This window comes from Canis lupus, chromosome 3, assembly GCF_003254725.2.
Source record: "Canis lupus dingo isolate Sandy chromosome 3, ASM325472v2, whole genome shotgun sequence".
Taxonomy (NCBI): Eukaryota; Metazoa; Chordata; class Mammalia; order Carnivora; family Canidae; genus Canis; species Canis lupus.
This window is the reverse complement of record NC_064245.1, coordinates 54,541,061-54,553,961: the sequence shown is the minus strand read 5'-3', so window position 1 is coordinate 54,553,961 and position 12,901 is coordinate 54,541,061. Positions and strand designations below refer to the sequence as shown.

Below are 12,901 nucleotides of genomic sequence, written 5' to 3'. Positions count from 1 at the left end.
GGTCAGTTGTTATTACTGGGACAGCAATTTCTGTTCCAAGTCACCTAAAAGATGCCTTCGTTTTCTTATGGCTAGAAGCTTTAAAATATGAAAGACTTCCCAGATACCTACTCCCTTGGACACTATTCCAGGTTTCAGATTCTTATCTTGTTCAGCTTTGGGTCAAGGAAAAGGTTGTACACAAGTTGGCGGCAAGAGAGCTGCACGGGGACCCTAAATATACTGGGCTTTGCTCTTTTAATTTGAATTAGTGGCCAGATTTAAAATTAGGAAAATTTCACGTTTAAAAAACCCAAGACAACCCAGAGTGTCTTAAAAGATCTGGCTGGGTGGGGACCTCATTACAACATGGTATTTATCAGCTAATTACCCTTTTAGATATGCCCAGGCCTTCTCCATGCTCACTCACTCACCCTCATGTGGCTCCTGTGCCATGGGTTGACCAGGTTATGACCCCCAAGAAGACAAGATACACCACCCCAGAGCAGCTGTCCTATGCTGTGTGTGGGCCAGAGTAAGACTTGGGAGTGGGCTGCTCCCCAAGAAGGGCGGGCCCCAGGAAGGACCCCCTGAGGGAGGGTCCCAGGGAAGCTGAACCATGAGGTATGGTTTTCTGGATGGCTGGGGTGCACCACCTTAAGAAGGAGGGCAGATGGCTGGGCAGGAAGAGGGTAGAATAGGTGACAGGTCGGGGATGCAGGACCCCCTTTTGCTCTACCCCTGCAGCCATCATCCTCTCTGCCTGTGACCCCCAGCAACCCAAGAAGTTCCCCGCACAAGGACCTAACTGTGAATGGAGATTGGCCAACTTTCACTGTCACTCTGAGTCCTCCTACTCCATCTGTTCTTACCCCGGCCACCTTTTCCCATTAATCCTCCTGATACAGTAGGTTTAGACCACTGACTTCCTCTCCTTCCACAGAAACCTGCAGTTACCCGCACCCCTCACCCCAGCCAGTAAATCCAGGCCAGCCTCACCAGTCTGCCAGGAAGAGCCCCGTGCATAATAAATGCTTTATAAATAGTGTTATGAGGAGCTTACACAGGTAAAACCCTTAGTAATGCTTTACAGATGCTGGCTCCTCTCCTCGCTCCAGTCCCTGTTTCTCCTCAGCTTCTACAAGTCTCCAGCAACATCTCAACAGACCTGATGCAGCCATTCCCCTGTTTACAATTCTTAATAGCTCCCTGCTGTCTGCAAAATAAAGGCCCTTCACAAACTGGGCCCAGGCTTCTTCCCTCCGGTGGTATCAGCACACACGATCCTCCGTCCGGTCAGATCCAGCCGCTCCGTTCAATCCTCCCTCCCCGCCTTTGCTTGGTCTCCGCCTGGAATGCCATCTCCGCCTCTGCGAGCGCCAGGGGCTTCCGGTCTGCTCCTGCACCAGCTACCCCAGGTCGCCTTCCGTGGCCACAGCCAGGCCCACGGTGGTGCCTCCCGTCCTCTCTCCCTGTAGCTTCCCTTTGCAGGAGGGCAGGAGCGTCGGAAGCGGTTTGCCCAGGGAGCTGCGGTCCGAACAGGACCCCTGGTGTCTTTGGAACTTTCCGGAATCCCCGACGCGTCCCCGTCTCCAGCACCGGGTGCAGCGGAGCTGGTGTGAACGCGCCTGCGGAGCCCGGGGACGAGGGCGGGGGCAAGGGGGCAGGGGGGCAGGGGCGCGCAGGGCTGCCTACCGCCCTGGAGGGGTCCTTGGAAGAACAGGAGCTCGGACCCGGGGCTCTTCTTGACAAAGCACCAGGTCGCCGCGTCGCAGGGGCTTGTAAGTGGCGCCCCACACGAGTGTACGGGGCGAAGTGGGGCCCCGAGGAGGTAAGTGACTTGAACAGGGTCACTAAGTGAGCGGCGCGCTCGGGCGTGGGGCTGCGGCCCCGCAGGCGCTGGCTGCCACCCTCCAGGTCCCCGAGCCCGGCTCCGGGTGGGCGGCGAGCCCTCGGCCCGGCCGGCTGGGAGGGGCGGGGCGGGCGGGGGCCCGGGCGGGGCCGGCACAGGTGCTTCGCATCCGGCCGCGGTGGGGGGGGGGCGGGGGGAGGCTCCACGGGGGCTTTATAAGCGGCCCGGGGCGCGGCGCTGTGCGCGGCTCGCTGCAAAAATAGCGCCCACGTGTCTGCGCGTCCCTCGCCTCGCCGGCCCGCCGCCCGTCCGTCAGCCAGCCCGCCCCGCAGGGCCACGCCGGCCCCATGGCGTTCCCGCTGGTAAGAGCCGCCCGCCCGCCGGCCCGCCGCCCGCCGGGGCGGGGCTGGGCGGGGCGCGGTCCTGGCCGCAGCAGCTAACGGTCCGCGCGCAGCCTCGGCCAGCCCGGCGGCCCCCTCTTCCCCGCCCCCCCCCCCCGTGAGCGCGAGTCCCGGGCGGGGCGCGGGTCACGTGCCCGCGGGCGTGGGGCCTCGTGGAGGGGCGTGTGGCGAGGGGGGCAGGGAGCCTCCTCGTGACTCAGGGCCTTTGGGCTTAAAGGCGCCGCGGCCCTCCGGGGGCGGCCGGCGGGGCCTCCAGGCTGCGCTGCGGGCTCCCAGGGGCCTCGAGTATATGTCCAGACGGGAGCCCACCGGGCGGAGGGGCGCCTCGGCGCCGGGAACGCTTCCTCCTCCCGCAGCCGTCGCACGTGAGACCCGAAGCCGCCGGCGCAGGGAGCTCCCGCGCCTCGCAGCGCCCCCAGCGAGTCTCGTTCGTACCCAGCGGGCGGCGGGGGCGGGGGCGGGCGGCCCGGGTGGGGCGGGGCTGCGGGCGGCGGGGACCCCCGCGCGGGGCCTCGGCTGGCCGGAGCGCGCCGCGACGGCAGCTGGCGTGGTTCCTTTAAGGCGGAGGGATCGGCACCTCGTGCGGGCCGAGGTGCCGCGGCCGGCCCCGGGAGGTCACATGGCTTCACACGTTCGACTGCAGGAGCCGCGTTCTGAGGGCGGGGTCGTCTAGGTGGGGTCGCACGCGGGGGCGGCGGGGCGGCGGGCACGTGCAAAGGGGGCTGCGCGGGGGCGCGGGGGGAGGCCCCAGGCGGCGCCTGTGAGGTGAGTCCTGCGGGCCCGGAAGGACGGACGGACGGGTAGGCGGCACCTGCTTCTGCTTCCCCGGCCGGGCGGCGCGGACGGAGGGCAGGCGTGCGTGTGGCCTTGGTTTTGTCATTCTCTCGTGCACCCAGGTTAGCGGGGCCAGGTGCACCAAGCTGGGAGGAGGTGGAGTTACAGACCCCGCTCCGGTTCAGGTGTGGAGCTGCAGCTGAAGGGCAGCTGGCTTGGAAGGCCTGGGCCAGTACTGAAGCCTGCTGGGGGTGCTGGGGACCCGGACCGAGGACAGGTCACTCGCTCGCCTTTGGCTGTGCCACTCGGCGTCGCTCCTGGGCTTTTTCGTGGTGCCGGTGTTGTCTGTCGTCCAGGAGCCCCTGACTTCGTAGCCTCGTCCGCAGGAGACCCTGGCCAGGTAGAGGCCTGGTGAATGGCCGGGTGCTGCCCGGGCGCCTGTGGGAGGCTAAGGCACACCTGGGCGCTGAAGCACACCGCCGCACGCGCGCCGGGCGCTGGAGCTGGAGCTGGCAGGGTGCACCTTGCGGGCCTCGGTCCTCCGCACGTGCCTCCAATTGGGACTTCGCTCCCGAGGGAGGCCAGAAGCTCGGCAGCCTCCGTGGCAGCGCCGAGAAGCTGGGGGGTGGGGGGCGCTTCTGGGAGCCCCGTGGGGGCCTCTCCCCTACCCCTACCCCCACCCCCACCCCGCAGTCTCGGTGCTCAGCGCTGCATTTCTCTGGCAACTGCTTCTGGTCTCCCTGGCTACCACTCCGCAGCCACACTCCCTGTTCTGGCACCTGGGTAAACTACTGCTCTGCGTCATCTGTCGGGGCGAGGGGCGAGTGGGCCACTTGGCTTTCTGGGAGGCACAGGTGTGCCGCCTGTCGTCTGCGCCCCCTCGCCTCCCCGCCCCATCAGGTGACCGAGTGCGCACTTCCAGTGCGACTGGGAGGTTGGGAGGATAGTTTGCACCCTCAGGCTCCATTTGAGCCTGGGATGCACGCTGGGTTAAAAATAAGAGGAAATACAAACAGGCAGCACAAAACCTTGGAAACCTCAGCTTGGTGATTGTTTCCTTGCGTGGTTGATTTGGGTCATAGGTAGGAGAGGAGTAGAAGTAGTTCTCCTGGAGCTCAGGGGGAGCCCGTAGGGATAGCAATGCTGCGGAGCTCAGCCCTGTCTGCCGTTCCTTGCAGGACTGGCTTGGAGCTGCACTGCCCCCAGAGCACGTTGCCATAGAGTTTGGTGTTTGCCAAGTGATTGAATTGAAACTTGAGTGGCCTGGCCCTGCAGGTCAGTTTGTAGAACTAGAATTTGGGAGTTGGCTACCCTATATGTAAGTCAGTCTTTATAATATAAAAATGGTTGCCTTGCCCCCTCCCAAGGCTTGCCTGCACAGTAAGAGCTGATGCAGGTGGTGAATGATCACAGATATGTTCTCAGTTTGGGTTGGGCCATAGGCACCTGATACAGGAGTGGGTCTTTTGCTGTGGTTCACCTCCCATGGCAATGATCCTGAGACAGAAAGCAGAGGAAGGTGGGGAAAGTAGGAAGACTCCAGGCTTCACACTGAACTTGTTAGCAAGTAAGCCTGTGTTAATAGCTGTCTCACTAAGTATTTTCATGAGTCATCAAGCTATTTATTTTGTTTTTAATCCTGAAAACTGGTTGCATGCTCAGATCCCCGCAGGGAACTGAGGTAACATAAATGAGGGAAGAAGGGAGAGAAGAGTAGTGCCTACTGTGCTAGAGTTTGTGTCTAAAGGGAGCAGCTAGTAGCAGGAGTAGCAGCAGTAGCAGTCACACACAGACATGCAGCCAGAATTGATAGGTCTTTGACTTTTTTCCTGGTTAAGCTGACAGTCGCAGTTTTAAATGTAGAGCTTAAAAAATTGTGGACTGCGTAAGGTTTTAAGGTAACATGTCTCTGAAGAGGAGATTCAAACTCAGGGCTGGTTTGGGATCCCAGTCTTCAAATCTTCCTTTTAGATTTTTCCCCTATTTTGCAAATGAGGAGACAGGCTCAGAAATTGTTACAAGGCTGTTGGGAGATTCAAGTGTGAACCTAGCTCTTTCCTTCTCCAGGTATGATACTGTGTGCAGTCTGGTAGGTCAGAGGGATCAAGGAGTTATTGGTGGTGGACATTGTATAGGAAATCCAGTGGTTTATGGGCTGGTCCCATTTATAGGCACGGCGAAACTTAACTGCATTGGATGGAATCTCTCTGGTTGTTATGGAAGTCAGTGTGGGTCTTCTGAGCATTTGTGCAGTGGTGTTGATGTCAGGAGGAATGTGCTGTGTCTATCATTCCGGGATGTGTGTCAGAGCAGTTAGCTGATCTGAGAGAGCCAGAGGTTTGGAGAAATCAGGCTCCTCCCACTGTGGGGGTGACCCTCCCCAATCCTCTGAGCAAAAGACTTTCCTTTTTCAGGACAGTTAGAATTTCAATAACTTTTTCCTTCCGAGATTAGGCAAATGTGATATTATATAATTGTTTTAAGACCTTTGAAAGTAGAATATGGCTTATTAAATCTCACCTTTTCTCTCTTAGCTAAAATTCCCATAATCCTGCCTCCTAGATTTCCAGGAAGAATTAATAAGGGTTTTAGCAGTATGTGCTTAAGATCTTCTGGAATAAGCTTCCAGAACATAAAATAGCCCTGTGCCAAGAATGAGCGAATGGGTTTTCATTCTGGGTGAAACTTAGGTACACAGAAGCGTACATAGCCACACTACCAGATGTAAAGGGGTATGTACCTTTATTTCCATATTTTATTCCCAAAAGGCTTAAATCATAAAGCAGTAGAGACCATATTCAGAGCCTTTGCCAAAGAGATTTTCTAAAAATGCAGACTCCAATACAAATTAGATAACTTTTTTTTTTCTTTTAAACCTGTGGTCTGGGAAGTTTTTTTTTTTTTTTAAAGATTTTATTTAGTTATTCATGAGAGACAGAGAGAGAGGCACGGACACAGGCAGAGGGAGAAGCAGGCTCCATGCAGGGAACCTGACCTGGGACTTGATCCAGGGTCTCCAGGATCACGCCCAGGGCTGCAGGCGGCGCTAAACCGCTGCGCCACCGGGGCTGCCCATCTGGGAAGTTTTTGGAAAGACAGAAACTTTAGAATGTTTTCTGGTGTCCAGCTGATTCTCTAGCAAACATTTTTATTTTTATTTATTCATGAAACACAGAGGCAGAGACCTAGGCAGACGGAGAAGCAGGCTCCCTACAGGAAGCTGGATGTGGGTCTTGATCCCAGGACCCCAGGATCACGACCTGAGCAGAAGGGAGGTGCTCAACCACTGAGCCACCCAGAGGCCCCTCTAGCAAACATTTTTAGTTCAGGCACTCAGTTGTGAGTTCAGTGTTTGTGAATTTGGGGGTGGGTAGGAGAAAAAGTAAGGTGACTAAAGTAGCTGTCTGTTGGCATTTTAGTGTTCATGTGGTAGACATTATCTGCTCAGACTTTCTCATTCATTGGTTTCCCGTCCCTTGGCTAAATGACCATTGCCTAAAATAATGTGTTTAAAACGCAAATTAATTAATGGGTTTGTGCTTCTGGCTTGAAGTTTGGGACAGGAAAGCATATCAAACCTGGATATTAATGTGTAGGCTGTTGTCTTCAGCCGCTAGTTGTGGAGTCAGTAAAAGAATCAGAATCAAATAACAAATTATTCTTTTCCTATGGAAGAGCTGTGCTAATCCCATCCTGTTCTGCAAATCTGCGTTTCCTAAACAGTATCTAAGCTATACTGACTCTGGGGAGAACTTGCCAGAAACCCTGGGGACAGAGGGTGAAGGGTAGGAAGGGGGCTAGACCTAGAGGTTGGAGTAGAGGAGGTTACAAGAATTTTTGCTCCTGTTTAATTTAAAGCCAAGAAGTGTTGATTGCACCCTTTCAGTATTAAGCCTTTTGCTTACTGCCAACTCAGTCTCCCTGGCCCCCCACATTGCAGCTTTGGAAATACTCATTGTTTTCTTTCCTGCCTTTGTTGCTGTTTTTGGTTATACCTCCTCTTGAGAGCTCATCCCTTCTGCTGTAAGCACAGATTCTCAGGGCTGAAAGTTTTTATGTTCAAGATAGGACTCCTAAAACAAGGCTACTATTTCAATTATAGTAAACTGGCTGAAAGTACAGAACAAAAAGGTACATCATATATGTAATACTTTGCATTTTTCATGGGAAAATTATCTGACTCCATAAAAAGTCAATATCCAAATTTCAGTGTTAAATTTGCTTTGTAATGATAATTTTCACTGAGTTTTGTTATTGAGATTTAAAAAGTCTCCTCTCAGGGATTGTTTTGCTTTCTTAACCTATAATGTGTTTTTAAATAACAGACGCGTGGGGGGAGCATTCCTGACTAAATGGGTTGAGCTTTGTGTGCAGAAGAACACTTAGGCATGGACAACCTTTGGTTTCTACTTCGTTTCTAGTATTCCTGTATGGTTGGAGCACCCTTTAGATTGCAATGAGTTAACACTCTTTTGTTTTGATTTTTAAGGCATTTTGTGATGACTTGCCTTGAGGTAATTGTAGAATCCCCAGAGGACAGGTCTAAAGATTGATTTGTGTTCGAAAAATGGGTCACAGTTAAACCTAGCTATTGACTCTGGGAGTAATTTAACTATACTAGTATTACTTGTTTCTTTATTCTTAGCCAGCATTATATGCAGATACATGTACGATCCTGATGGGTTTAGCATCTTGACCCAAAGTCTCCTTGGATAAAGGTATGGGAGTAGCTCTCTGTTGGAGGCAGGCAGTTACCTTGAGGGGCTGGTTGTTTTTTTTTTTTTTTTTTTTTTGTCTTTTTTGTCTTTTTTGTCTTTTGACAGAACACTTAATCTCTTGCTACTTAACACCTGTGCTCTCTACATTCTGGCTTTGTGCTCCTGGCTCTGATACCATCTGTCTCCTGAGTCCTTTCTCCTGAGACTTTTTTTTTTTTAACTGTAATTTTAGAATTGTTATGAACCTCAAAAGATATTAGAGACCTATCTCCCAGGTAGAACTCAAAGTTGACACCAAACACAGATTCTAACGTCTACCTATTTTCTCAGGAGAACTAAGCTTAGCATGAGAGTGATTGTTTTAGGGTAATTCAGTGAATGGATGATAGAGTCCTCTTCATTTCCATACTGGTATTTCTAGAATTCATGTACCTCGACCTTTGCTATATTGGTCTCTGATTATCTCCTACTTAAAGTTTCCGTTTGTCTCTAAGATTCTGTAGCTCCCCCCCCCCCCCCCCCCCAAGTAGATCTTTGTCCAGGCACTTACAAGTTTCCTCCTCCCCCTGAATGCCACATTCCCTACGGTTCATTCTGTTGGCTCTTCTTTCCCCTTATACAGAGGGCTTGTGTATTCCTGCTGTACTAGTTCTCTGAACAAATTTAAAGTTGAGCTCTAGCCCTGATTGTTCTCAAAACCCATGGTTTTGATTGGCCTACTGAACGAGTTGTCAGAGGCATATTAAATTCAGGTTTAAAAACACCCATGGGGCAGCCTGGGTGGCTCAGCCATTTAGCACCGCCTTCCACCCAGGTTGTGGTCCTGGAGACCCGGGATTGAGTCCCACATCAGGTTCCCAGCATGGAACCTGCTTTTCCCTCTGCCTGTGTCTCTACCCCCCCTCCCTCTCTCTCTGTCTCTCATGAATAAATAAGTGGAAAAAAAATTTAAATGCTAAAAACAAAAACAACCAGGATGTCTGGGTGGCTCAGTCAGTTAAGCATCTGCTTTGGGCTCAGGTCATGTCCTGCATTGGGCTCCTTGCTCAGTGGGGAGCCTTCTTCTCCCTCACGCTCTGCCTGCCACTCTCCCTGCTTGTGTGTGCTTGCTCGCTCCCTTTCTCACTCTCACTCTCTGACAAATCTTTGTAAAAACAGAACTAATTTTTTCTCTCTACTCCTCTCCTGGGGCTAATCTAATTCTATCTCCTGCACCCAATTAGTGTATTTTTCTTGGACTATAGTGTTCTCTTGGGGGAAAGGACTGTATCGGGGGTGTTTTGGTTCTTATGTTTTGTATTTTTAGTCAGTGGAGGCCCCAGTACAGAAGGACGAATGCATACTTGTAGCTCTTCTTTGGAAACCTCTTCGCAATTTCTGTAACTATAAAGCCTTGATGTGGTCTGTGTCTTTCTTTGCTTCTGCATCCTTTTATTGGTTCTTTTTTCCATTGCTACCGTCAGGTCTTCCTTGGAGAAGAGTTTTCAGTCTTCTCTTTCTACCTTCTTCCTCAGTTGTTGCTACCTATTCATACCCATTGCTCTGAGTGGAGCTCTATCATGCTAGTGATCCTCTTGTTTCCCAGACTTATCCTTCTGACCCTTGGTCCCTGGATGGGTGCATCTCCCAAACTCCTCCCTCTGTGCCCCTTACCTCTAGGAATTGACTACTGAGGTATTTCAGCTTGATTAAATCCACGAAGTGGTTTTTGTTTTTGTTGTGGAGCTCCAAACTCATGATGGTGACATCAAGGCCTAAGCCAAGATCAGGAGTCAGATGTTCAGATGACTGAGCCACTCAGGTGTCCATTAGTGTAGGAGTTTTAAGATGAAATTCAAAGTTGCTTTGGATTTTGGACTTCAGAAAGCTGAATTTAGTTCTGCCGGTCAGGATGTTATGTCTCCTCCACCACCATCATGCTGCTTTGCTTGTTCCTGTTGCCCTACCTGAGTTTGGGAAGGTCTCTGAATGCCAAGGGTTCCAGATGTTTCACGTGGAGCATTGAGAACAGTATTTCTCTTCCCTTGTGAGAGCCTCCCATACAGTTCCAAGTTGCCACAGAGCAGTTCCCTGACCTGCCCTATCTCCTCTCTTTTTCCGGCTTCCTTTATGCAGAGAAAGAAGACATTTGGAGTCTGGGATCCTCATTTGAGTCCTTGTGCTCTGTCAACTGGTTGATTTTTGAGGAAGATTTTCAATTTCCTTTTTTTTTTTTTTTTTTTTTTTTTTTAGATTTTCAATTTCTTTAAGCATGTCGTGTTAATACTTTGCAATGTGAGATGGATACAGACTTACATTGTTTAGGCTAAGAGACACTCTCAGCTCTGCAGTTGGTCATCTAGTTGGTGTTCTTGCCTTCTCCAATTGGACTTGCTCTCATTATATTCTTTATCTTCAGCTATTGCAGGAGTGGCCTTCTCCCGGTTCAGAGAGCAGTTTGTGCATTGGAGTCCATCTTTCTCACACCCTCAGGACCTTTTGGTACATTGTTTCTGCCACACCTTTCACCTCTGTTGGTGAACACGATTACTTCTCTCCTTTGTTTAGACCTTACTTTAGTACAGCACTCCCCTCAAGCAGTCAGCCTCAGTGGCTTTGCTTGGCTTTTTCCCATCAAACTTTTGTACATAGTACCTCCCTCCCCATTTTGGCCTGCCCTTTGCTCATCTCTTAAATCCTTGATATCTGACATCAGATGCTCCTTTCCTGTCTCACATGTGCATTTCTGAAACTTTTTCCCAAGTACACTGTGCCGTTAGGAGCATTTCTTCAGGCTTTATGGATGTTTGTATTTCTGCCTGGATGTTCCTATATGATCTTTGAAAAGTGCCAGTTTGATTACCTGTTGTAATGCAGGGGTTCTCAGACATTTTCATCTCAGACTTCCATTACTGAGGACCTCAGTATGTGGATTGTATCTATTGTGTTTGTGGATTGTATCTTGATACTTGTGTATGTGGATTGTGTTTATTGATATTTGCCCATTAGAAATTAAAACTGAAAAATTATTAAAGTTACAAATCCATTTCATATTAATAAAGTTATATTTTTGGAGACAAAGGAAGATGAAAAGAGTGAGCAGTCTTTTTTGTATTTTTGCAAATCTCTTTAGTATTGGATTTATTAGAAGATAGCTGGCTTTTCCTGTCTCTGTGTTTAATTTGTTGCCGTGTGTTGTTTCAGTTGAAATATATGAAGAAAATTTGGCCTCACACAGATGCTGGGTTGAAAAGAGGAGGAATATGGGGATCCCTGGGTGGCTCAGTGGTTTGGCACCTGCCTTTGGCCGGAGGCATGATCCTGAAGTCCCAGGATCGAATCCCACGTCGGGATCCGGCATGGAGCCTGCTTCTCCCTCCTCCTGTGTCTCTGCCCCTCTCTCTCTCTCTCTCTATCATAAATAAATCTTTTTTTTTAAAGGAGGGATATTTAAATAACCTTTTCATTTAATTGTGGCTATTCCTTTTTGATACTACACTAAAACTCAACAAGTATTAACTTCTTAAAGGTCAGTTGCAACATGGATTCCAAAGCCTTATAGGAGTACTCTTACTCTGTTAGATTAAAACACATATATCTCTCTCATACTTTGGATAGATCATTCACCCATGCCTGATTTTGTAACACCGTAATCATTTGATAAATACTGGTTCATTGTTATGCAATATTCATAGTAAATGTATAATGTCTGCACATACACATATATACACTGCTGACACACTAGTTAATTACACCATCAGTCTCATCAGAGGAGTCTTAAAATATTGAGGAAAGTGGCCGATGAGGGTTTCCCAGAGTTCTGTTTTTTTTCCTTCAAATCTTAAATTTTAACTGTTGGCAACAAATACTGACCATTATTTTTATTTGAAGTGTTTGACTTGCTTTGTTTTCAAGAGAATGTTTGCCAAGTACCCAAAGTTGGATATAACTATAGTATATCAGTTGTGGTTTCAAGTGAAAAAGCTATTTCTTTAAAAAAACAAACAAAAAAAAACTAGTTCTTCCTGAAACTCAGGCACATAAACACTTTCCCTTGAGACGACTACTAAACTTCAATATGCAGCAAGTGGGCTTTATGCTTACTTCCCATTTGTCTCACAGAATACTAAAGGCTTATACTCAAGGGTCAGGATTTAATACATTTTTACTGCTTTCTCAAGGACATCAATAAGAAAATCTGTCTCTGGGATTGCAGAGCATGAAGAATACAGTAACTGCTTACTATAGTTTACTGGCATTGCCTCGATTCCCGTTAAGGTGGTAGTTTTACCCACACTTAGGATTTTTGTACCATCATTACAAATGTCAGCATAGTGAAAAAAAAATCTTAGAATTGTGAAAGTAGTTTTGGTTTAGGGGGCCTCTAAAAGGTCGTGGGGACCTCCAGGGGCCAAGACCTCACTTGGAGAACTACCACCACACAGGAAAAGTCAAGGCCCTTAGTGGTAGCATACAAAGCCCGTTATGGTCTGAGTTTAATTTCTATTGGTCTCCTCCTTGAACTTTTTTAAAATTGAGAGAGAGAACATACACATAGTAAAAAGCACTAATTGTGAGTATATACATAATAAGTTTTTATATATTTATATTATTTTTACACACTTAAGTAACTACCATACAGATAAAGATATGGAACGTTTTTAGTACTGGTAAAGGTTCCCGTGTGCCCTTCCCACTCTATCTCCCCACCCTCCCACCCCTAAATTAACTATTCTGACTTCTTTGTCCTTAATTGGTTTTGCCTTTTCTTTGAACTTCAAATGAAATCCTGTAGCATGTGGTCTTTGGAGTCTTACTTTTTTCCCCACCACTTAATTTAGTATCTGAGACTTCTACAAGTCACAGTGAAGTCCCAAGTTTACTGCTGTAGTCCCACCATTCCCAGAACCGATAGAGTGAATTACTACACCTAAACTGTGCACACAATGTGATTTTAAACTGTGCACACAATGTGATTTATGCTGAATACCTGCTCTCCTCCTGGAGTCTGGAATTTGGGCATATTCTAAGAAGAGGCTGCCTATGTGACCACTCTTCAAGAAAAATCCTGGGTGCCAAGTCTCTAGCAAGCTTCCCTGGTTGGCAGCATTTCATGTGTGTTGTCACAACTCATTGTGGGGGAGCTAAGTAACTGAGCTTAATTGTATGACTCCCTTGGAAGCTTGTACCTGGTTTTC

The 12,901-nt window shown here is 49.2% G+C and overlaps 1 protein-coding gene across 11 annotated transcripts in view; it reads left to right on the top strand.

The window, feature by feature from the left end:
* Positions 1–1,659: 1,659 nt before the first annotated feature.
* CPEB1 (cytoplasmic polyadenylation element binding protein 1) overlaps positions 1,660–12,901 on the top strand; it is a 94,388-nt gene continuing 83,146 nt past the window's right edge. For 4 of the 11 annotated variants that reach the window (XM_025437499.3, XM_049108495.1, XM_025437500.3 and 1 more), the window contains exon 1: positions 2,506–2,659. In XM_025437499.3, the coding sequence (XP_025293284.1) occupies positions 2,522–2,659 (138 nt within the window). In that variant the 5' untranslated portion in view covers positions 2,506–2,521. Of the gene's footprint in view, positions 1,811–2,108; positions 2,194–2,486; positions 2,660–2,760; positions 2,906–3,018; positions 3,129–3,215; positions 3,407–12,901 lie in introns of those variants that run through there. The other 7 variants (XM_025437510.3, XM_025437504.3, XM_025437509.3 and 4 more) reach the window with 7 other exon arrangements.